At 57.4% G+C, this 24,590-nt stretch overlaps 1 protein-coding gene across 1 annotated transcript in view; it reads right to left on the reverse strand.

Moving 5' to 3' along the window:
• Nucleotides 1-24,590, reverse strand: part of ATP12A (ATPase H+/K+ transporting non-gastric alpha2 subunit) — a 93,653-nt gene that overhangs the window by 65,581 nt on the left and 3,482 nt on the right. Inside the window, exons 5-17 of the mRNA XM_027116772.1 lie at nucleotides 23,194-23,320; nucleotides 22,784-22,995; nucleotides 22,026-22,167; nucleotides 21,236-21,429; nucleotides 19,388-19,548; nucleotides 19,088-19,253; nucleotides 18,438-18,553; nucleotides 16,772-16,884; nucleotides 11,484-11,547; nucleotides 8,832-8,969; nucleotides 6,949-7,074; nucleotides 6,351-6,498; nucleotides 4,239-4,326 (exon numbers count right to left, since the gene is read on the reverse strand). Coding sequence (XP_026972573.1) covers nucleotides 4,239-4,326; nucleotides 6,351-6,498; nucleotides 6,949-7,074; nucleotides 8,832-8,969; nucleotides 11,484-11,547; nucleotides 16,772-16,884; nucleotides 18,438-18,553; nucleotides 19,088-19,253; nucleotides 19,388-19,548; nucleotides 21,236-21,429; nucleotides 22,026-22,167; nucleotides 22,784-22,995; nucleotides 23,194-23,320 — 1,795 coding nt within the window. The remainder of the gene's footprint in view (nucleotides 1-4,238; nucleotides 4,327-6,350; nucleotides 6,499-6,948; nucleotides 7,075-8,831; nucleotides 8,970-11,483; nucleotides 11,548-16,771; nucleotides 16,885-18,437; nucleotides 18,554-19,087; nucleotides 19,254-19,387; nucleotides 19,549-21,235; nucleotides 21,430-22,025; nucleotides 22,168-22,783; nucleotides 22,996-23,193; nucleotides 23,321-24,590) is intronic.

The following is a 24,590-nucleotide window of genomic DNA, read 5'->3' on the forward strand; positions in this document are numbered from 1 at the left end:
GACCACTAGGGAAGTCCCGTGAGCTCTTTGAAATTATGAAATTTAATTCTGTGTAAAGAAGTTTAGGTAGACAGTATTATACAATAAAATGTCAATACAATTTTAAAGTTAAAAACATTAGGTAAAAATTAATAACGCAGACAAGCCACATGCAGGTAATGAGGGATCGACAGCGTTTGTGCATGTTTTTGGCTGTCAGCAGGTCTGCGTGTGTTTATTCTAAATCGTGCTATTGCATCGCTACCAACTAAACAAATGCTTTTGCCCAAGTTTCTCTTCCTTTGCAGCCCCCAGGAGAATGGAGTTGGCTCTGTGCGGGTCTTCTTCTCTAGCAGGACTCATGCTCAACTGACCTGCATAGAAGCAAAGGTGGGCCGGTGTGAATAAGAATGAACAGCACAGGGAAGGACAGCCCAGGAGGAGCCCGATCCGATGCCACCTTCAGGGTCTGGCCTTTTCTTGGTTCTCCAGACTTGTGCCTGGTCCCTGGGCTCTAAGGTGTCTGCCAAGTAAGGCCAGGACATGGTGCTGAGATCACCCTTGCTCCATTCAGGGAAAAGCCTGTCTCCCTCTTGTGGAGTTCATAGCTGCTCCTGGGCTTTTGCACATAAATTACACATGTCCTTAACCAACTGCCCTTTTGCAGGGGGGATCAGAGCTCAGCAAACAAAAACATCATTCTTATTATTCCCCTTCATAATTGGAGAAGTGGCTATTTCCAGGCTGGTGAAAATCTGTCTACAATACAAATTAGAAGGCAAGAGGGGTTTTGCTCAGTTTGTTGATGGAAGATAGACTCAGGACGACTGAAATACTGACAAATCCCAAGCTTGATGTGAAGAATACTGGGTGTTTCCATTGTAGATGCACTGTGCGTAGAACGCTTTTGGTGTGAACACTTGTATGGGAATGGGGTCCCTGTTCCCTTTGTCTTGGTCTGGGCTTCTGCTCCTCGTGCTGCCTGTCTGGGTTGGTTCGGCTCCTGGTCCAAGGGTCCCACAGCGAATGACAGGCAGGACCAGGGAAAGGACATGCCTGCCTGGACCGTTCTCCCAGGGGGAAGGTTTTCTAGACTTCTGAGCTCACGTACCCCCGACACAATTCTGTAAAACTATGTACCAGCTTTTGGGGCTTCCCTGGTGGCGCAGTGGTTGGGGGTCTGGCTGCCGATGCAGGGGACGCGGGTTCGTGCCCCGGTCCGGAAAGATCCCACGTGCCGCGGGGCGGCTGCGCCCGTGAGTCATGGCCACTGAGCCTGCGCGTCTGGAGCCTGTGCTCCGCAATGGGGTGTAAACTTTTTCATTTTTAGGTTTAAATAGTTGTAGTATATCAATCATCCTATCATATTTCTTTAAGGAAGATACATATATACACATAAATATATGTATACAGTCTGTATATATAGAAATTGAAACTAGTTTTTTCCTGTGAGTGTATGATTCTAAGTGCTAAACATTTCCTTCTGGATTTACGTGTATTAGAACTATCGTGGGACATATTTGATTAACACGACATGAGTTGTTTGGAAGTGTCTCTGTGGGGTCCGGGGGTAAGTGAGGAGTGGGGTGCAGGGTGCACCGCGAGGCGTCTGCTCAGAGCTCCCGGTGTCAGGCCTGCCCCACTTCTTCCTCTGCCTCATCCTGGCTCCTGTCCCTGCCCTCCACAGGTGCGGGTCCCTAGGAAACATCTTGTGCCTCAAACTCTGCTCAGTGTCTGCTACTGGGAAACATAGCCTCTGACACTAAACGGGCCAAGGGAAGACCGCTGTGGAGGCCGGAGGGCAACGCAGAGCTTGGGCTTGAAGAGCAGGTCCTGCCCCAAACCATCGCCGCCCCTCCCCCTATGCTCCCCGGCCTCAGGAATCTGGAGGCCTGACTTCGAGAAGCGCTTCCTGCTTTGAAGATGCCAGAGAATCAGTAACATACTCGACACATTTAATGAAGATCAGGTCCCCCTTTTTACGTTGTTCATGTGGGTGCGAAGGGGCTCTTCTGTCTTCAGTGGCTGTGGATAAAATGTTTTAAGCTGTCCCCAGAAGAGGGACCGGAAGCTTGCCTCTGGGCTGCTAATGCCATCTTGGTCTGAAATACACAACAGCAATAATAAAATCGTATTTTCATAAGGAACACTCACAAAGTGCTTGCTGCGTGTCAGAGCTCTTCTAAAGGTGTTATGTATGTTTACTCACTTAACCCTCAACACAATACCCAGTTAGGTATTGTTATTAACCCCATTTGACAGAACAAGGAAGGGGACGACAGAGGCCCCTTCCTACTGAGTGTTTACCATGCTCAGGTCGAGGCGCCAAGAAAGTAACGTGCAGCACCTCGGTCCTCACGTGCCTCAAGCAGAGCCAGCAGTGGGCAGCTCGCCTTGCGGAGCAGGGGGCCGTGGTCCTCAGGCCCTGCGGGAGCGTTAATCGGGTCCTTCCCTCACCCGCCCAGGTGGGAGCAGAGGAGTCTCTCACAGCAGGGCCCTTTGCGCCTCTCCCAGTGGCAGGTCATCGCCCTCAGGGTAAAGCTGAACGCAGGGGAGAACGCTTGGCCGCCGTGCAGGAGGATGGCTTTGTATCAGTCCTTCAGCTTCCTGATGCCAGAGCAGAGCCGGGGCAGCTGGGGGCAGGCGGGGAGGCTGGACTGTCAACAACACAGAAGGAAGGAATGCAGGGCAGGCTGGGGCAGGGCTGTGACCTGAGGCCCGTGAGTTCTGGGGGCCGTTCCTCCTCTGTGGAGGGACAGATGGACCAGGGCTGGGAGCAGCTCCAACACGGAAATGCTGCGGCGTTTCCCCCAGAGACGCTGCCCACGCTGGCGAAATGACTTGACAAAAGTGGCCGAGGCCCAGGGCTTCACCCCGAGAGGCAGGCGGGTGGCCCAAGAGCCTCAGGCTCAGACAGGAGGCAGGTAGGCCGAGAAGGGGAGGCTTCCTGCCAACAAAATCCTGTGAGGATGCAGCGCAGGAAGTGGGGAAAAGGCCACCTTCTAGGGGTATGCATTATTTTATGGGTTCAAATTTATTTAACTTGTTATACAGCGTTCAATGAGGTCAGTGAGGCTCTGCTAATGGACGCGAATGTTTTGAACGGGAGGGTGGACACAGGCACCCGCCGGCGTCCCGCTTGTCAGCTGGTGGCACAGTACTGAGAAAAGTCCAGATTCATGCAGATCCACTATTACAAGTTCCAAAAGTCTGAAAATGTCTTGCTCTGCAATTTCAGGATATTTTAAAATTAGAGACGGCAGGAGATGTATCTTGGAATCTACATTAAAACACACTCACCTAGTAGTTGAAGCTAAAACTTTGGTGATTTCCAATGATTTGTGTGTTGACTGTTACACCTTTGAATGCATTTTCTTAATTTTCATTTTAGAAACAGGTCAGAAATCATACTTGGAAAGTGAAGGTGAATCCCTGTAGAACTTTTGACGCCGGCCCAGGGCGCTCACGAGGTTTCTGAGGCACGTGCGCTGGGACCCAGGCCAGTCGGGGGCCCTTCGGCGGGGCCTCTGGGTGAGAGCCGGCCGCCCGTTACTGACTGTGTGCAGGTTCCAGCAGCTGTGAACCCATCGGTAGCACTGCTGTAGCGTGGTGGGGAAGAGCCTGGGCTCTGTTGTCAGACAGACCCGGGTCCGGACACCACCTGCTGCTTAGCAGTGCCCACGACCGCTGTTTCTCGTGTGTGGACCGCAAACGGCGCCACCCCACTGTGTGGTCCCGAGAGCAGCGCGACTGTGCCCTTAGGGCTCTCGGCCCAGCCTTCCGCCTCCAGAGAGCACTTACGGAGAAGGGCGGAAGCCTTCTGGGCGCTCCAAGGGCTGCATGGGCTCAGGGACGAGGGGCTCGTGGGGGCTCCCGCGTCTGGCTCCCGTGCCACTGGAGCTCCCGGTTCACAGGCACGCCTTGTACTGGACTTGGGCGTCGAGTAGCTGTTCAAACTCAGGAACAGATGAAACCCATGACCCCCGGGCTCTCCCAACCCTGTGAACCCCAGACCGTATTCTCCCATGACCTTGACTCCAGGGGGCCACGGACCAGCAGCCTGGGCATCTCTGCTGGAGCTCGTTAGAAACGCAGGCACTCTGGCCCCCTGGAATCAGAAGCTGCCTTTTAACAAGATCCCTGGCAATTCTCCTGCACGTTTCCTGCTCTGACCCCTCAGGGGTCACTGTCCTCCGGGCACATGAGCCCCAGCCCTGGAGCCTCAAACTCCCCACCCCACCTCATGGGGACCTTTGTACCTGGGCCCCTCGCTGTCACTGGCCCGGGTCCAGTCCAGGCCCAGTACCATGAAAGCCTGGACCAGCTGCTCCCGCTTCTGGTTCCCTTCTGTGGATGAAGGCTGCCGTCCAGGCTGCTAAATGTCTTGGCTGCTCGGGTGGTTGATTTAGGACCCACGAGAGGTGGCCCTGGGCTCGGGTCTGGGTGGACATGCCTCTCACTCCAGGCTGATCTTTCAGACCCACAGTGGCCCCCCCCCGCCTCGGCCATGGTGGTCACTTCTGTCTTGCTCACAGCTCACCTCTGGGCCTGGGTCCGCTCCGAACCACGTGTCTGACGTGAGTACAGACACGTGCACACACTTGGGGTCAGCTGTGTCAATCCCTGAAGCTGGTGGGAAGCAGTTTGGATCTGCAGAGCTGCGTGGAGGCCCAGGGGGCAGTGGGGGAAAGGCATCACTGGTGGTTTTTTAATCGCCTGAGGTGGGGAGTGACTACCCTTCTGTCCTGGCCCAGGGACTCGAGCTGCTAAAAGGGACACGAGTCACTCATCTGTGGAGAAAAGCATTTCTGAGAAGGTGGTACCAGCCAGAAAAGCAGACCAGCTGGCAGTCTGTGGAGCACCCCTGTTAGCCCATGCCCACCAGTGAGCACTTGATAGGGGCCTTCACCCCGAGGCAGCTTGTCCCTCCCTCAGTGACCTGGAGCCCTGAACTGTAGGGCCTCACGGGTGAGAGACCTTGGAGACCCTCACATCCTATGGCAGAGGCAGTGCCCCCCTGAAGTGTTTGGGGCATGACAGGGGGTGGCCGTTCCTCTAGGCCCTGTGTGGACATCTGCTTGGGGCCCCCTGGGTCCCCGGCCCGGAGCACAGCTCTGAGATACTGGAGTCCAGGCGTGCCTTGATCTGGCCGCGAGGGCTGAGAGCCTCGACGCAACGCTGGCTGCCAGAAGGGGCCGGACACCGTTCTGTGGCCTGGCCTGCCAGTGGCTGAAGAGCAGCAGCTGGGGGCGGGGAGGGGCCAGGAGCCAGGACACTCTCCAGCCCACCTGCCTCTGTGGTTTCCTCTCCCTGAAGTGATTCTGCTCTGATTCCTTGCGGACCACACCCTGCACGCTCTTCTCCCTCACCTCGCTCTTTCCAGCCACCTAAGTAGTCTGCAGCGCTCTCCCTCCCCCTTGCCCCTTTCCAACCATCCACGTTTCACACCCTCGAAGGCTTGGGTGGAGTCCCAGCTCTCCTGGAAGCTGTCCCAAGGGGTCCAGCCCTGGAGCTCCATCTCCCTCGCTTCCGAGTGCATCCCCACTCATCCCGGAGGTTGGCAGTCACGGCTCTTCGCGGTTTCTGTGTGCTGGTGTGGTCCCGACGTGACCGTTTAGTCTGTACGCATAAGGCCAGTCACATTCATGAAGCGCGTCTGGGTCACCTGACGCCCAGTACGTGGGAAGCAGTGTGCTGAGTGGTGTGTGTGTATGTGTGTGTGTGTTACACACTCTGCCTTTAAGGAACTCACAGTCTAGGAAGGAGGCTAGAATACGGTAGGCCGACTAAAGTAGGAATCAGACGGCGGGCAGACAACGAGGGTTAAAGGAGGGAGAGGTCGAGAAAGGGGTGCGGAAGAGCCTGGTGGAGCAAGTGGCCTCCGGGGTAGGTCCTAGGGGGTGACGAGAGTTTCGTAACCAGACCAGGTTTGTTTGCAGCAGAGAAGGTTCACTAGACGGCCACTTCTCAGGTCTGCCTCCCTGCAGGCCAGGGGCGTGAGCTATTTATGGGGTGAAGGAGCGGGGAGGTCTTAGGCGTGGGGCAAGGGGATTGGACGTCGGGCAAAGGTGAGGTGATCTGTGTTCCACGCAGGCCATTTTAGGCTTGGTGGCCCCAGCTAGGCTCTGCCCGTCTGAAGTGCCCAGAGCCGACTCCAATTTCTGGAAACAACTTAAGCCCCCGTTACTATAGTGACCCCTACGTCAGAAGCCTTCTCTACAGGGGTGGTTAAGCACCCTGGTGATATATTACCTCGGCTTTGCGACGCTTGGAGGGTATGCAGTTAGAGAAAGGGGAATAAACAACAGGGACAGCAGCCTTAACCACTAAAGGCAGGTCCTAGGCAGAGCGGCTTCTAACAAGCCCCTTACCTGCTGCTCTGTGAGACACACCCAAGGGCTTGTGCGGGCCCTGCAGCCGGCTGAGTGTCCTCTGGTGTTGGAGGCCCTCAGGGCAGGCAGTGCCGGCTCCTCTGTCTTCCAGGAGGCCACAGCGCAGGGAGGGGATGCGGTCCCTTTGCTCCCCGTGGGGACTCAGCGGTCATGGAGCACCTAAGCTCTCCCCCTGAAGGCGTGTGGGGGCCATTTGGCCCAGACCACAGAGGCTCGAGGGACAGACTCAGTGATGGGAATGCCTGCGGGTTTTCTCACCTGAGTGACTTTATTCTCCCTCACTCCGAGGTTCACAGGCAGAAGTCGGCACAGGCTGAGGTGCAGGCTCTGAAAGGAGTCTGGGTGCTGCCGGGAGCACGTCCTAACACCGAGCACTGTCGCGGCCGGTGGTCCCGGGGCGCCCACCCCTCCTGCTGGCAGAGGTCCCTGGCCGCGCCCCGCGTGCAGAAGGCGTCACGGCATCCTGTGTGACTCAGGGTCCCCCCAGGCGGGGCCGGCTGCCGTCTGCCGTCTGGAGGAGCAGCCACAGCTCCCACTCCAGCTCTTCTGCCCTCCGGGCCAGCCGGGCTCTCCTCACCTCCAGCGCCAGGGCCTGGTCACTCTGCAGGGCCCAGGATCCCAGGTTCTCTCCGCCAGGGCCGCCGGCCTCTGCTGGGCCGGGTGTGTCTTTCCGCCGCGCGGGAGGGCAGATCCTGGGAACCACCTGAAAAGACACCAGTGGAAGAGGCGATGGGGCCTGTGAGCGCTGAGCCCACCCTGAGGACCCGCGTGACTCTGGGCACCCTGCCAGCCTCCAGGCAACACCCAGCCGAGTGCTTGGGGAGACGCCAGCAGCTCACGTCCAGGGACTGGCCTCACGTTCACGAAGGACACAGGGTCCCCTGAGCTTATGTTGCCAAATCCGTGCACAGCAGCGCCTGATTATGTCCCCACACCATCATCGCCTTTAATAATGCAGAACAACTGTGGAGTAATTAAGTCTTTTTATAGCCCCTCCGCTCATCCTGCTTGTTCCGTCCTAATACCAGGGATATTTATATAATGTCTCTTTAAGCATGAAAATTTCCCGTTACTTTATTCTCACTAAATGGCTCTCCTCTGAGCCCCTCAGTGCAGCCGACGCTGGGTGCCTGCACCTCGCCCTCCACACTGGAGCTGGTGCCGCGGCCGCCCTGACCTCCCAGCCCCTCAGCTTAGCGTGGCCTCTTGGACGGGGTCTGGAGGAGACCAGGGGAGGCAGACACGCGGGGCCAGCGTCTCCGTTTGGGTTTCACAGGGAGGACTCACCGGGGAGGGGGGGTTCAGGGACCCTCTGGGGCCAGCGGAAGACACAGCTCCTGCTGGGAAGGGGTCTGTGCATGTTGTGTGTGTCACACGCCCACAGTGCCTTGTGCGCACGGAGAAATCTTCCCTCACTTGTTCGTGAGCACATAGGTGCGCTTCCTGTGCTTCTGTCTTGAGAGGGCAGTTTGACCCGGAAGGACTGACTTTCCCTCACTTGCTCGTGAGCACATAGGTGCGCTTCCTGTGCTTCTGTCTTGAGAGGGCAGTTTGACCCGGAAGGACTGACTTTCCAGACCCCCTAACATCCAGGCTCAGGCACGCGCTCTGTCCTCGCGGAACTCTCTACTCAGGGAGCATCTCGGCCCCGGGTCTCCTGCTCTCGGGATCACCGGCAGGTGGACCCTCCCTGGTGGTGAAGAGGGCGGCCTTGGTGAACAGGATATCCCGGCGCTGATGCCGGATCCAGAAGCCCAGTGACAGGTGTGCCTAACCTTGCCCCCCACCACCAGGGCTTTGCCCATCTTCAGCAACTCAGCAAGACGGGAACTAGGGGGACACGAGGGAGGCCCTGGGCTTGGGTGCAAAAGTCAAAGGGGCACCAAAAACTCAACTCAGGAGAAATAGTATTTTAACGCAGTTTTAAAAGTCAAATTGGCAAACTGAGGCCCACAGACTGGCGCCTGCTTTAGGAAAGAACGTTTCATGAGCTCAGGGCAGACACAACTGAGTTATCGCTGTATCTCACGCCTGTGACCCCTCCAACCTTCCCCATGTCTACACCTCCAGAGACCTGAGTCGGGATCAGAGTTCATCTCACGGAAAACTTGTTTCAGAACCATGGCTATCAGTCAGGCTGCAGCTAGAATAGCTTTTGCATTGCCCCCCTTTCATGCCCTTCCCCAGTCTTTCCAGGCCGTCAATTTACTTAGAGACCTGCAAACCCAAGGTGGCCGACACGCTTTCCTGACCCCTGATGCAGCCCTGCCTTCCACGGTCAGCCTTCCGTTTGCCAAAGGCAACAGGCAAAACGGGGGGACCTTCTGGTCAGAGCTGGTTGTTTGGTTTTGTTCTGAACCCCTATCTGCAGCGGGTGCTGTGACCCTGTGGGCCCCACCTCGTGAGACCCCGCTGTCCATGGGCACCTCAGGAGCTGAGATGGCGGTCTCACAGGCTTACCACAAACGTACTGCCTTTGCTTCGTGGCAGTTGGCCTGGCCTGTCCTCTTCTTTCCGGAGCGCTAAGGCTTGAGCAGTGAGCTGGAAGAACTCCTCGTTCAGCTCATCCAAATTGTCTTCCACCTGCCGTATCTTCCTCTAGAAACAAGGGACACATGGTCTTCATTACTTTCCTTTTTATTCTAATTTTATTAAAAATCCATTGAGCTCCTGCCCCATGACAGGCAGGGGCGTCAGTGCTGGACGTACAGAGTTGAAGTCAGGTCTGCTCTCGAGGAGCTCAGCGCCTAAAGAAAAGCAAACCCAGGCCTACAATCCGGTAGAGTGAAGGCTGCAGGGGAGGGATGTGCGGGGCTACAGGAGCAAAAGGCAGGACACCTAGCCCAGGCAGGTGCAATCAGGGAGAACTCTCTGGAAGAGGGGAGACATCTCAGCTGAATGTTAGCAACAAATAAGAATTAACTGGGTGGACAATGGGAGAATGGCATGCTAGGCAAGGGAACAGCACGTGTGGGAAACACAGAGACACGAGAGCACGCAGGGAAGTTCGTCCATCTCTCAGTTCATCCATCCATCCAAGCATCCATCCATCCATCCATGCGTCCATCCGTGCATCCATCCATGTGTCCATCCATCCATGTGTCCATCCATCCATGTGTCCATCCATCCATCCATCCATCCATCCATCCATCCATCCGAACATCCATCCCTCCATGCATCCATCCATCCAAGCATCCATCCATTTGTCCATCCATCCATCCATCCATCCACCCATCCATCCATCCATCCATCCATCCATCCATCTGTCCATCCACCCCTCCATGCGTCCACCCATCCATGTGTCCATCCACTCAGAGGTAAAGAAAGATTTACTGAGCACCCTTTATGTGTCAAGCCAATGGTTGATTCCATTAGTGAACTTCCATGGGGTTTGTAGTCTATAAGGAAAGGCAGACATAGAACAAGGAATTATCAGTGACAAATGTTACCCGAGGGGATGTTCATATTGCTGAGGGAAGTAGTCACGGTTCAGTTTGGTGGTAGCATGGAATTTGTTTGGACAAGTGGGAGGAGATGATGCTGGAGATATAGGGGTGGCGAGCTGGGGACAGCAGGCTGTGACGGGCCTTGCGTGACGATCTTGGCTACTACGGCAGAGACTTTCTTATTAACTTTTTGGGAGAGTGAGTGTTTTCAGACAAAAAACTGCTTATCTCAGACATTTTTATAGACAGAAATGATTGTGTGGCTAAGATTTGGCCAATGAGATACAAAAGGATATTGTTGAGGGGATAGATTCTGTAAAACTGTTTAAAGAGAGAGCGGACTCTGTTACCCTTTCACATTCCTGCCTTTCTAGCAGCTGTCGTGCGACTGACGCGACCATGAAGATGAACTCAGGAGTTAAGGGTCACAGAGTCCTCGAGTTTGTAGGCCATTGTGGATGTTGATGACTTTGATTTGAACATGGTAAATGTAAGCTACCTGTGGGGCTTCCCATGAGTTAACAAAACATTTGATGCTCTGTGAGCTCGGCTGTCAAGGGAAGGCCACCTCTTGCTCCACACCTGAGATGCCAGATAAAATGCAAATACGATACAAATGCAGAGCCACGTTTGAATGCGACCCCTCTCGACCCCAGAGATGAAGATGCAAGCCGGGGCAGGTGGGAGCTGAAGGCATGGGCGAGGGTGCTCCTCCTTAGAGGAACGAGGCCATTATGGTGGAAACTGAGTAAAGTCTGGACCGTAAGTGGCTGACCCTTCTCTGAACGCGAGAGAAGCCTGCGTCCAGCCCGAGCACACAGCCCCGTAGCTGCGCGGGTTTCTTGCTTGGGGCTGAGGCTGGAACAGAGCTGATGTGAGAAACTGGAACCGGGAGGGGCGCCTCGCACCACAGGAGCCCAGAGCTGAGACACGGGAACGACCTACAAGCAGGACTTGAAGCAGGATGCCACAGTGTGTGAGCAGAAACACACAGCTGCCCCACGCGGAGGCCTGCGCGGAGGACCGTCCCTCGGAAGCCGGCTCAGACGACAGTGCACCCAAGAGACTGCAGACAGTGTGCGAGCTGAGTGTGACTGTCACAGAAGCATGTTCAACGTGTGAAGAGGGACAGAGGACGAAGAGAAGCCATGAGGCAAGAACAGGAATCTTGTGGAGAAGAGAAATCTAGAAATGAGAAATGCCAAGGCAACAACAACAGGGCTGATGGATTACCTGCTGACCTGGCTGGAGTGAGCTTGTGAAACTTGGTAGGAAATCACCTGCGATGTAGCACTGAGGGGCCAATAGATGGGAAACACGAAGGGGAAGGGAAGAAACAGGGAGGTAGAAGTTGTAAGTATTGTCAGGCTGTGCCCATCCATAGACGGCGCTTCGTCGCGTGAACGTTTCCGAGAGCGTCTGTGTTGTGTGCGTGTTTTGCCTTCTCAGCCCTGCGGACCTGCCTGCCGGGCCCTGGAGGAGGGACCTGGGCCTGTGCTGGGAGCCCCGGTCCTGTGAACGCCGCTAGAGCACGACAGGGAGCTCAGCAGGGCGAGCTCTCCTTCCTGCACCTCTTCCGCTCCTGAGTGAGGTTGGGTGGGTGACACAGAAGGAAAAGCACGGGAGACTCTCCTGGACAAAGTTACTGCCCGTCTCTGAGGCTCACCTTCCACATCCGAAGACTGGACGAGGAGAAGGTCTGTGTCAAGACGCCGTTGGGGGTGTGTGCTCTGGGACGGTGACCAGCCCAGGGCCTGGCTCACAGGAGGTGCTCAGTAAATAACCCCCTTTTCCGCTTCCCTTGGGCACTGATGAGGCTCCCTGTGCATCTGGCAGAAGGAAATCTAACCCCGGCTTGGTTGGTGGGAATGACGGATAAAGTGGTTACCGGGCATTTTGGATACCAGGTAGCTCCACGGGTCACGAGCTGTCACGCTCTCTGCTCTTTCACCCTCGTGAAGAGGGAAAAGGGAAAAGTGTTTGTTCCATAGAAAACGTCTCCCAGTCTGTCCCCACCCTGGGACGGGAGGGAGCAGTGCTCCTGGAATCTGCAGGATTTGCTACGCCCCGAGGAGCAGTGTCACTTGCTGTGAGCAGGAAAAAACGATTTCTGAGGCTACCTTATTGACAGAAAATTATATTTCGTGTGTTTACCTCACATTCCTATTCCTTTCACATCAGATTTGTCCTAGTATCTTTTAATTAAAAAGACAACGAAAAGTAAAAATATGCCAGAACAAAAAAATCTCCCGACTTCCGTTTTTCTAATTGTAAACAGTAACCCTGTTTGGTGTAGAATATTAGTAAATATACCATCTAAGCGCATAAACAAGCACATTAATGTCATCCTAACCCACTCACGGCCCCAGTCCTTTGCCCGCTCTCTGAGCCAGTGCCCTTTGCCATGTTTTTTGGTGGTGCCCTCCCTCTGGGAGTGGGCTTTTTTCTCACCCCTGGACGTTGGGCCCTGCCACCTCGCTTGCTTTGGCCCCTAGGATGGGCAGAAGTCACCCTGTGCCATTCCTGAGACTGCGCCCCCAGAGCCCTTTTGTGGTTCTGCTACGACCATGAGAAGGCCGCGTCCAGGCTGGTCCGCTGGCCCCGGAGGAGGGGAGACTCCAGGTGACGGCTGCCCCGCTGCAGTGCCCCAGGCAGGCCCCGCCTAGAGCTGCGAGCTGCCCGAGACCCTGGCCTCCGGGAACAGATCAGCTGAGCCCCCAGACATGGGAGCAGCAAGCGCTCCCGTTCTTTCCTGCCGAGGTTTCCCTGCGGCAAAAGCTGGCAACCCGGCATCGTTCTTCCATCTGGGGGTTTCTCGTCTCAGTGTCTCTCCCCCAAGCTGGCCTCACTCCCTCTCTTTCTCTGCTGTTCCCTTTTCTCTTTTTAAGAACAGGCAAATACTCACATATGAAATCCTGCCATACATGCAATTCTCTATCCTCATCTTTCACTTTAAAGACACAAAAAATTCTCTATAATATCATTTTCAGTAGACACTTTAGTATTTCATGATAGGTATCTACCATAATTCAGATAAATCATATTATTGGAAATTTAGGTCACCTCCATCTATTTTTATATCATTAAAAATGGCAATGAACATGTTTCTTCATGTTTACTTGTATGTAAAAATGATTTCTTCAGAGAGATTCTTAGAATTGGAGATACTGAGTCAAATGGCATGAATATTTTAGAAGCTTTTGGTAGGAATTGCCACACTGCTTTCCAGAAGGGTTTAATTTTCGTACCCTTCAGCCAGTGGAATATGGGAGTGTTTATTTCTTTATTCCTCACAATTACTTAGTACTTTAGTTAAATGTCTTAGGTAGATAAAAAAGGGCATGTAGTTTAATGAACATTTTTCTGATTCTTTGAACGTTTTGATATAATTTACTTGGTTGTATTTCCTTTCTCTTAGGGCCATTTGCATATGTTTTCTCAAAAGAGTAAAAGCATCTGCTAATGGGAAAATTCTGCCCTAGCGGTTTTATATTATTATGTGATCATACCTATTGTTGCTTCCCTTTGGGATTCTTTCCCCCATTGTTTTGAAAATTCTTTTAAACCTTCACAGGCTCCCACCTCTTGCCCTTGTGAATATTGTAGAAATCAATGCACACTTGTTAACGGAAAGAATGATTTTCTTGACCAGTATTCTCCAATTGTAATTTCTTTCTCCACAAAATATCCCTCCCGGGCACTTTTCCCTCAACCCTGTGTGCTGTTTCTGTTTCCCAGAGTCGCAGGAGGGTGCAGCTAACAGGCAGGCTGGGGGTGAGGCAGCTTCCCCACACCAGCTGGCTGTGCCCCTGCCCAAGGCTGCCCGGCTCCTACCTGCAGCTCAGGAAAGGCTCCGTGCCTGTGTGCGGGGCCTGGGCTCGCGGCGGCTCCTCCTCTGGTATCACCCCAGGGGAGCCTTCCGGGTCCTGGGTGCTGCCCGGGGCTGGAAAAAGAGGGAGGAGAGGCCCCCTTTCAGGCCTCTGCTGCCCGGTGATACACCCCCTCAACCAGAATAAAAGACACTGGCTGCTTTCAACGTCTCCCTGGGGCATCTGAGCTTAGAGAAAGATGAGATGTTAACGTGATGGAGAACTGACAAACCCTTAGATCCCCTGAAGCTGGACGACTGGGCCCACGCAGGCTTCCTTGTCCAGCAGGTGGGTGACTTCTCAGTGCCGGGAGCAGAATTCACCCCGACATAAGCCAGCTCGGCATATTGATTATTTTGAGCTGAAGGCAACTGAGATAAAAGAAAAGCTCTCTGCCTCCCATATTTGCCTAAAAACAGGACTTACCTTTTGAAGGGGCCCCTCCCCTCTCCACCAGGAAGCTCCCAAGTTAATCACTGGAGGCACCCTAGACCCTTACCAGCCCAGAGATGCCACCAGAGGAATTTACATAAAAACCAGCCCTATCCACCATGACTTTCCCATATATTTACCATCCCACAATTTGCCATCCTAGAAACTCAAAAAGTCCTTCTCTTTCGTCTTGTCACTTCTCTAAAAATGTACTGTTCTTTTGTTAAGATGCTATATAGGCCCCAGTTCTCGCCACCCCTTCAAGTTACTCAGCACTGAGGGCTCCTACACTTGGGCCATGCACATGTGAATGAGCTTCTGCTTGCTTTTCTCTCGTTGCCCACGTGGAGAGCCTAAGATGGGTAGAGGAAAAGGGTCTTTTCCTTCCCTACGTCAGCTGGCTCGTGCTCTCTTCCTGTGGCCCGGTGACTGCTCTCTGCCGTCACCTTCCAGGCCTGGGAGGGGGACTGTGCTGCCTGGACCTTGGGGGTGGGTCTCAGTTCACGAGTCTAACCTGAGCACTCTCACCGTCATCTGTTCTCCTTTAGGAAGACCCTTTGCCAACACCAGCTGGTGGGACCCACCCTTATTTAAAGCCTATCTTACCCTTCCTGATCCTTACAGACTTCTTTAAATTTCTAGAATCTTTTATTATAACCATGGTTCTTCCTGACCCTTTCGGCCCTGTGTCAAAGGCAGCAATAAACATCTGTGGAGTGACGTTATCCCCAGGTTGTAGCTCATGGAATTGGCTAGAAGATGTTTTCTCAGGATCTACAGGGTCCAGGGCAGAGTCCAGTCTAGAATCCAGGCCTCCAGGGTCCTAACCTGCCTTTCTTTTGTGTGATTCTTCTTTCTGGAGTCCCTGACCCTCCAAGGGCCCCAGGCCTTGTGATTTTATCAGGAGTGTCTAGATTCTTGCCTTCTTTCCTGCAGGAGACTTCAATTATTTGTATACGCTTTCTAGGCACCTTAAATCAGGAAACCAACAGGAGAGAGATTTCTGGGAGGAAGGACCACTGTGGCTGTGGTGGAGGGATCAGAGGGGAGGGCCGGGCAGGGTGAGCTCTGACATTCAGACTCCCTGGGCGGAAATCTCAGCTCCTTCCTGTAACAACGTCTCTGAGCCCCAGCTGCCTCACCTTTAAAATAAGCAATCATACCCACTTCACAGGGTTGCTGTGAGGATGAGATAGCAGATAAAGGGCTTATCTCAGTATCAGTAAACACAGCCATCAATGATGTTACCACTTATTGGTGGGGCGGGGATGAAGGGAATTGCAGACCACAGGGTCTGAACAGATGAAGAGAAAGCAAGTCAACATAAGCGGACAAACTATCTCAACCTCTCCTCGACTTGGAGGAAGGACAGAGACTGTGGGTCTCTACCCAGAGAGAGGTGCGGGCCGTAGGAAGGCAAATCAGAAGGAGGGGTGGGATGTGAAGTCTGGGATCAGCTGAGCGAACGTGGCCTCGTTCCCATGGGTGGGAACAACCCCAGTGAATGACACGAGCTCTGACGAGGTACTCAAACCAGCAACCGCTCGGCAAACGAGGGAGGCCACGACAATGGGGGTTACCACGGGCAGGGAGCCCTGAAGGCTTGCAGCTGGATTAGAGTGGGTTGAGGCTATAAATCAGGTGCTGGTTGTAAAAACAAGAATCTTGGTGCCAGGGAGCTTAGGGTGCCGATGCCTGCCCCACCTTGGGCTTTGGTGCTCCTCGTGGGAGGGCAGAGGCTGGGGCTTCAGCAGTGTGTCACTCGCCAGTTGAGGGTCTTGTTGACAGGCGGAGAGAGGCCGTTCGCCAACCCGACCAGATGCCTTGGAAGAACAGACAATCCTGTAACTTTCCTCGAGTTCTGGGCCCAGAAAGGAACAGCGATGGACCAGGACATCATTGCTATATCAACCTGGACAAGTGTGCCGACCTGAGCTTGGGACTCTGTGTCTCCGTGGAGCCTGGCCGCTGACTGCCGGGTGCTCCTGGGGGCCCCAAGCACCTGCCCGGCATCAGTGAAGACCTGACGAGGGTCGTGGCCTCCCTCGTCTGTGCCCGCAGGCTCCTCGGGACTCGTGTGCCGTGGTGGATTCTGCCCTACTGCGCTGGGGGTGCCCAGGTGGGGACTCCTGAGCAGAGGCCTTCTGAGTCCTCCTTTTCTCAGACACGCTGCCCTCAGGCAGGACTTGGGAACCGTGCCCCCCTCCTGAGCTCCCCGTGAGGGGCCAGGTCAGTTAGTGGACTGGGGAGATTGTCTCAGACACACTTCTTGGAGGAGGTACAGAGGCCCCCGGTGGAGCAGGGGCTCACCTCGAACACAGGCCACGCGTCTTGGGTTTCTGACCCGAGTGCAGGGCACCTGCTGAGCATGAGGCCCGGGTGTGTGTGAGCGTGTGGACGTCAGCGCGGTGTAGTGTGTGTGTGTGTGTGTGTGTGTGTGTGGTACGTGTGATGTATGTGCACACATGAGTGTATCTGTGGGCGTGTGTATGTGGCACGAGTGTGTGGTGAATTGGATGTGTGCGTGTAAATGTGCAGGTGTGCGTGACTGTGGCCTGTGTGTACATGCATGTGAGTGCATGTGCGTGTGTGTGCCCGCGCACCAAATGAGTCTCCACAGGGTCGGGCTGCCCGCCTGCCCCGCAGTGCTCACCTTTCTCCGGGCCCCAGCTGGTTGCCCATGCGCTGAGAAAGTGCGGCCGCCAGGGCCTCGATGGCTCGGTCGAGCTTCTCACAGCCCGGGCGGGGGGGCGCTGGGGGCGCAGCCTGGGGGAAAGAACACAGAGAACCGCTTCAGACATCCCCTCACCCCACCACAGCCACCCTGCCAGACACTTCACTCCACTTTCGGGAGGCTGGTGTGTGTGCCCCTCGCCTTCGTGCTGTTTCCCTCTCCTCCCAGCACCCGCCCCACCCTCTCTTCCTTTAGGCCATCACCGCGCCGGGCTGGACACACAGGGACACACCGCACCGGGCTGGACACACCGGGCTGGACACACACACAGGGACGGGGCCTTGAGGCGTGTGGCCCGCTGCCTTGAGTCTGGATGGCTTCCTCCTTTCTGTACATCTCATTCTGTTTCTTACTGTTTCTAAACTCAGAAATGTCTAAAGATGCGCCCATCTTTTAGTCACGCGTCTCATCTGTCCCCTCTGCGAGCCGGGCTGTGTTTTGTGTTCCCCAGGCCTCCAGGCACACGCTGTGGCCGTGCACCTCCCCGGGCCAGGCAGTGAGTGAGGCTTCCTGGGTTATAGGAGGATTTCGCTAAAGTGTTGATTAACTGCTTTTTTCTTTTTGATTTGCTAAAGCTTCCTCACATATTATTTTTGAAAAATTGTCCCCCACCAAGGAAAAATGGAACCCCCTCCCTTCAGTTGGCAGAAGCATCCAGGCTTCTAACCCAGCTCCTGTCAGTGCCCAGGACGAAGACGGCCCCGGCCTGGTCTCAGGCAAGCTTCAGAGGAAAGCGTGTTCTCTGTCCTTCTCAGGATCACTTGGCCGGATGTCCCAGACCAGAGGGTACCAACGAGAAGTTTGAGAAGCAGTGGTTTGGAGGCAAGGTCAAGGAAGGCTCTCGACATCATTGCTCAGTCCCCAGGGTTCCACAGGCCACACACTCACACATACACACTCATGCACACCCCCACACCACTCATACACGCACATGCACGCACACACACGCGCACACGTCCACCACACCACTCACACACGCACACTCACACGCACGCATGCTCACACACGTGCACACGTCCATCACACCACTCATACACGCACGTGCACACATGCACACACGCACATGTCCACCACACCACTCATACACGCACACTCACACACACGCATGCACACGCACGCACACGTCCATCACACCACTCATACACGCACATGCACACACACGCACACGTCCACTACACCACTCATACACGCACACTCACACACACGCATGCACACACGTGCACACGTCCATCACACCACTCATACACGCACGCGCACACACGCACACATCCACCACACCACTCATACACGCACATGCACACGCGCACCCCCCCACTCATACATGCACATGCACGCACGCACACACCTACACACACGCACCCCCCCCACACCACTCACACACTCTCACACACACCACACGCTCATGCACACGTGCACACACACATGCAGCTGCCAGGGAGGGTTTCTGGCACCTCTGACCTGCCCCCTGAGTCCTGTCCCCAGGGCTGGGACCGTGAGGACAGTTTATGGAAAAAGTAGCACAACTGCCTGGGCCTCAGCCCCCTCACGCTTTCCAGGGAGTGACCTTGACGGAGGAACAGCCTACCTCCCCCAAAGGGCCAGGCAGCTCCGTGGGGGACGGGGGCTGGGCTCGGAGCAGAAGCCTGGCGCTGACTGGTGGGCCCGTGGGCTCTGGTGGGGCACGTTCCTTTGTGCCGTTAGCTAGAGGTGGAGGAGGTGTGTGAGGCATGTGCAGCCGGGATCGGGCTTCTGGGCTGGCCCTTCATTCTCTGTGTGAAGCTGGGAGGGCCCTTTAGCCTCTTTAGGCCTCAGTTGACTTATCCATAAAATGGGGATGTGATAATACCACTCACAGGCTTCCTGTGACAGTTGAGTTGGTTAGTTAATGGAGGCAATGCTTGTCTGGTGATTATACAGCACCGAGGGCTGTGGAGGACAGCGCCTGGAGAAGGTAGGGTCCCAGGGCCCCTGTGGCCCCAGGGAGTGGGCACAGGAGGGCTGGGGCAGGCTCCCGTCCTCCGTCAGACCACCATGTGTGCTGGTCTCCCCGTGGGAGCACCCCTCCCCTGGCCCTGTGCCCAGGACCGTCTTCTGCGATCAGGGTGGACGCCGCCTGGTCACCGTCCCCAGTGGGATGACACAAGTGAGATGCAGTTAGGCAGTACCCAGTGCTAGCGCTGCTATCACGGCTTTTCACCTGCTGCGGTGGCCCCGCCCCAGGCACCTGCCTCTCACCTGGAGGACGCTGCCGGGGCTCCCTGGGAGAAGCTGCAGCGTGGCTACCCAAAGAGTCCTCGCTCTGCCTAGCGTGCGCTCTGGCCGCGGCTCTGGCCCCCATCTCCGGGTCTCCAGTCCTGCCCAGGCCTGGCCGCTTGGCTTCGCTGAGGCCCTGTAGGAGGTCCTGGAAGAACCAGGGCTGCGTCACCCTCTCGGGTGTGAACGTCCTCCTCGGCTCAGGCCATTTCCAGAAGGGGTGGGTGGCTGTTTCCTGAGCGGGAGAGATGATGGGCCTGGTTGTCTGGGGTTGGGGCTGACCTGGAGCCCCCGGAGCTGCTGGCGGGCACCCCCGTAGAAGGCCAGAGCGTCGCTCCGGTGCCGGCTCAGCTGGGCTGCCACGTGCAGGCTCTGGTCCTCAAGCTTGTCGTAGAGCGTCCGGATGCTGAAGTCCTCCAGGGCCTTGGCCGGAAGTGGCTTCCCTGCAGGAAGAGGCCTTGGGATGAGACTGTGTGATGAGCAGGGCCCTGAGCACAGCAGCTTCCCTCCTCCTGGGGGGGCTTTGCCAGCAAGATGCAGGGGCAGAGGAGGGCGGACGCCTGCCTGCAGGAAGAGGCCCGCTCAGGGGGAGGGAGGAACGGCTGGGCTCAGGCTGGTTGGAGCAGGGGAAGGGGGAGACCTCGAGACACAGGAGGTGGCTGCCGGGAGACCCTCCTCAACGTGGGCGTGACGGACCGGGGCCTGCGGCCTCTGCCTGTCCCAGGCTTGACGTCACACCAGATCTGGGCGACGGGCGCTGCCCCCTTGCTCTGCTGAGAGAGGGTCTCCGCGTCCCGGACGCCCCGCGAGCCGCCTGAGGAGGCTCCAGGCTGTGCGTGTACCACTGCCCCTTTCCTCCATGAGCTCATCTCCTGTCCCAAGTTCCCACCACGGGCCCGAGCTCCCCTGCGCAGCTCTCGCCCTGTCTGCCCGCTGCTCCGGGGACTCCTGGCTGGCCGGGCTGACAGCTGCTCCCAGTGACCCGTGGCCCACACCGCGCTGGGCAGACGGCCGAGCTGGCAAAGCACTCGTTGGGGCGAGGTGGGGTCCCCTCCTTCAGGCCGAGGGCTGTGGCCCAGGCTGACCCCAGGGGACTGAATTTGGGTGACCCCACGAAGCTGCTGGGCCTGAGCAGGTTCCCTCACATCCGGCAGGAGCACCCTTGGCTGAGGGAGGGCCTTAACCCCTCAGCTTGTCCCCCTCACACCCACTCTGCTCTGCTAGAAGGACAGGTCTTCCCCTGTGGGGCCGTCTTGAAGCAAGGAGGACGGAAGGTGGTGTGAGGCCCCCCTGCTGGCCGGGCTCAGCCAGGGCGGCACCTGCAGGACAAGCGTGAGTGTGACGCCGAGTGACCGCCCACCGCCCTTTCCCAGGCCGGGGGGTGTGTACGGGGGGAGGCGAGCCCTTTCACACTGGAACAGTGATGGGGGCATTCTCGTTCTGAGCAAAAAACATGGGCCCGGCCAAGCAGGGCCAGCGCTGCCTCTTTCCTCTCTCCGCGTCCAGGGTGGGGTCTGTCCCCCGAGCATACCAGCCGTCAGGTGGGAAGGGGGGTGGGAGGGCAGCTTTCCAGAAGACCGACCGTGGCCTCCCACTGTGTCAAGGTCTTCCTCCCCATCTGCCCTGTCACTGCCCCCCACCCCCAACCCAAGGGACCGGTCCTCCGTCCACAAGAACCCTGTCCCACCCCTTTGCGGGAGCCCCGGCCCAGCCCCGGGCTGAATGGAGGCTGCCCTGGGGGTAGAGCGCTGGCCTCAGTCCCGCTCTATGCAGCCCCTCCCTGTGTCCATGGTTCACACTCAGCACAGCCCGCCCGCTGGTCACCCATGAGGGGCGACCTGGGGGAGGGTGACTGGTTCTGGGCCCAGCCAGTCCTCTGCCCACACCAGGAGGGCGCTGTCGCCACTGTCCAGAGCCCTCAGCGGGGAAGGGGAAGCGGCAACTGGCCTGCAAGCGAGGGGCTCAGGGACTGCAGGGCCAGGCCCGCCCGCGGTTTGGGTGGGTGAGCACACGGGAGGAGGCCTGTGCTCAGCTTCACACGACCAGCAAGACCCCAGGGCTGCTCTCATCCCATGACGACGGCGCCAGTAACCCCCATGTCACTGCCTCCCAGGCCCCTGAGCATCCAACCCACTTCCTGGGGCCCCTGCAACTCCGCAGTTAGGAACCAGCGGAGGTGACGTGAGCTGCGTGAATCCAGGTCAGGGAGCACGACCAGGGCCCTCCCCCGCTCCGCCGACGTCGGAGCCCGGGCAGCCCGGGCAGTGAAGGGTCTTTCCTCCGCCAAGCCCCGCTCCATGCCCCTCTGCACACGCTTCCTGGAGCTGGGGGCCAGGTGGGGATGGGGGGGGTGCAGGTCCCCCAGGTCCTCCTGAGCTCCGAGGCAGTCCCCAGCTCTCCAGGTGCGAAGAGGAGCTGACGGGGCAGGTGAGTCGTCCCGTAAAGGGATCCTACAGGGCAGTGCTCATCCCTGCCCTGGCCCCAGCCCTGACCACACGGTAGGGATGGGAGAGCTCTGGCCGCTCTCCGGCCTCACCGCCTGGGGGCGCTGGGCAAGCCACTCACATCCCCTAGAGCCTTGGTCTCTGTCTGTAAAAGGCGGACAGAACAACCCCGGAAAACACCCACTTCTAGGTTTTGTTGTGAGGCTGAGACAGCCAGCACGGACTGTCATAAACCATCAGTGGAAATACCAGCTGCTCCCCAGAGCGTGTACCTGGGGTGCAGGTTGGGGGAGGACAGGTGGGGCTGGTACCTGCACCCTGGGCAGTGGTTTTCCCCGTGGAATCCGCTCCTTCCTCAGAGCCCCAGGGACCAAGGTCTTTAGTGAACGGAAGGCTGCAAAGAAGCACCAGCCTCAGTGCAAGACACACACGCCACAGGAGACACGGGGCCAGAGCCGGGGCGGAAGGGGACTCACCAGTCCCCGAGGGGCACACGTTCCGCAGGCACGTGAGGCCCTCGAGCCCTTGCGGGGCAGGCCGGGGCCAGCGAGGAGGGTCTTAGCACAAGGCCCAGGCCCGTCAGCAGCACGGTTGCCAAGCCAACAGCCAGCAGCACCCCTGAAAGGTGGGGGAGTGGGGTGGGCCCGTGAGACCGCGCAGTTCCCCGCTTCCTCTTCCCACTGCCTCTGGGCTTTAGCGCCTCACAGTCCCCTGCAAAACAGCCCTTGTTCCTGCCTGGGCGCTTAACCCTGTCAGGGCTCCGACGGGAGGTTTTCCTCCACCCTGCACCCTCCGGGGGGCTCTCCTGGGACGCTGCTGCTCTGCCCTCCTCTGGCCACCCAGGGCCAGGCCTGGGCCCCGTGCCCAGGCGGGCTGCCTCCCCTCCGCCCACCTGGGCAGGCCCAGCCTGGAGCTCGGCGCAGACGGCCAGCTCACGAAGATGGAGGGAAGAAGGCGGAAGACCCACAGAGGAGGCTAGAACAGGTGTGTCCGGATGCCTCTGCTCAGGGGCCCCGCTCACCAGGGTGGGCCCCAGAGCCGAAGGGAGCAGGGAGGGTGAGACAGACAACCCCAGTCACGGAGATTCAGTGTCCTTTGCCCGGCAAAGGCAGCCCCGGTTCAAGGACAAGCTTGTCCTCATCTCTGCGGGGCTACGCCCAGCGTCACAGGCTGAGCCCGGCCCTCCCACGGCCCCTCCGTGTCCCGGCTCCTCTGCGTGCTCTGCGGTCAGCACCTGAGATGGCCGCCCAGTCGGGGCCCAGGTTTGGCACCCGGTGCCTGAGGACGCCGTGCCTGGCGAGCTGATAGGGTGACGAGGGCTGCACAGGGGACAGGCCCGGGTCGCAGGCCACCCCCTTCTCCTTCACCAGCACCACGGCGATGCTCTCAGGCAGCCCGTTGTCCCGAAACACGTACGTGCCCAGATCTAGAAACTGGTGAGCAAACCTGGGGGGCGAAGGGCCAGAATGTGAGCAGGTCTGGGGGCCACGAGCCGTGCACAGGAATAACGAGGTCCAGGGAAGCCGCCCGTGACCCCCTCCCACGTGGTCTGCGGCCCCCCGCCCTCACCCGTCCCTCCTGTCGCCCATTCCTGAAGAGGCTGTGACCTACACTCGAGGCGCCAGTCAGCCCAGCTACGGTCACCTGGAGAAGCTGAGGTGAGTCTCCCGCACCAGGTGGCCGAGGTGCCTGAAGGCCCCGAAGTCCCAGTGAGGGTTGCTGTTGAGCAGGTGCTGCTCCTGGTACACAGGGAAGTGACTGGCCGAGCGATCTGGCGAGTGAACCAGTTGGCCTGGGTTCCAGAGGCTCTCCCAGCCCCAGCCCCGGGCAGCCCACGCCCTGTCCCCAGGAGACCGTTTTCAGCCTTTCGTGTACGTAATCTTGGTGCCAGGGCGAGACCCTCCTCCCCTCGGCCTACGGAGAGAGATGCCCCCTAGGGGTGAGTACAAGCGGAGGCCCCGGTGCTCTCGGTGGTGGGCGCTGCTCAACTCTGTACCCCTGGCAGGCAACACAGTGTAGGCATGCAGCAGGCGCTCAGCTCATGCTGTGGGGTAGCTGGGGCAGAAGCACAGGCGGCCCGGGCCTGGCCGTTCCCTCTGGCGAGGCCTTTCTCACGCACCAGTGCCGGTGCTTCTCCCTGAGACCTGTCTCCTGCCCGCCAAGGCGCCACAGAGGCAAATGCCGAGGCTGAGAGGGTGACGTTGCGCCAGGCCCAGTGGGTTTACGGGTTTACGGGAGAGCTAGGCCTGGAGATGCCCAGTCTGCGTGAGTCCTTTCCCTCTTCGAGCTCGCTGCCCTGGCACTGCTTTGTGGGGGAGGACCTTGGGCAGCTACGTGACACGTGAAACCAAACACTTGGTCTACTTCTACCTGGGCCAGGTGGCTGTTCTGTTCAAATCTGATTAAGACTGGGGTCTTCAGCCTTGCCTAAGGGAACACCTCGGTCTCTGAGCCTCTACTGCCTTGCTCTGTGCAGATATCCTCTGTACTGATTTGTTGTGCTTTTAAAGCAATTAGCAAGCTAGCTTACATTTGTAAGCTCTCTGACCCCTGTTTTTTCTCTCAAAATCCATTCTTTAGGGGCTTCCCTGGTGGCGCAGTGGTTGAGAGTCCGCCTGCCGATGCAGGGGACAGGGGTTCGTGCCCCGGTCTGGGAAGACCCCACGTGCCGTGGAGCGGCTGGGCCCATGAGCCATGGCCGCTGAGCCTGTGCGTCTGGAGCCTGTTGCTCCGCAACGGGAGAGGCCCCAACAGTGAGAGGCCCGCGTACCGCAAAAAAAAAAAAAAAAAAAATCCATTCTTTAAAAAAAATCTATTGGAGAAAAAACAAAAAAGCCAGCTGGGGGGTTAGCTGCCTCCTGCCTCCGTCTTGGCTGGCTGCCCGCCTGGCGTCCTGTGACGTCCGTGCGTGTGAGCAGGTTGGGGGACGCCCATCCCCGCAGCAGCGCCGGGGGAAACACCAGGTGGGAGAACGGGAGGGAGTTAAAGTCTCCTGAGGGCCTGGACCACCGCTCAGCGCGTGGAGGGTGAATGTGAGCTTG

The sequence above is a fragment of the Aethalodelphis obliquidens genome, unplaced genomic scaffold, assembly GCF_003676395.1.
Source record: "Aethalodelphis obliquidens isolate GAN/ISIS:26980383/991018 unplaced genomic scaffold, ASM367639v1 scaffold16, whole genome shotgun sequence".
Taxonomy (NCBI): Eukaryota; Metazoa; Chordata; class Mammalia; order Artiodactyla; family Delphinidae; genus Aethalodelphis; species Aethalodelphis obliquidens.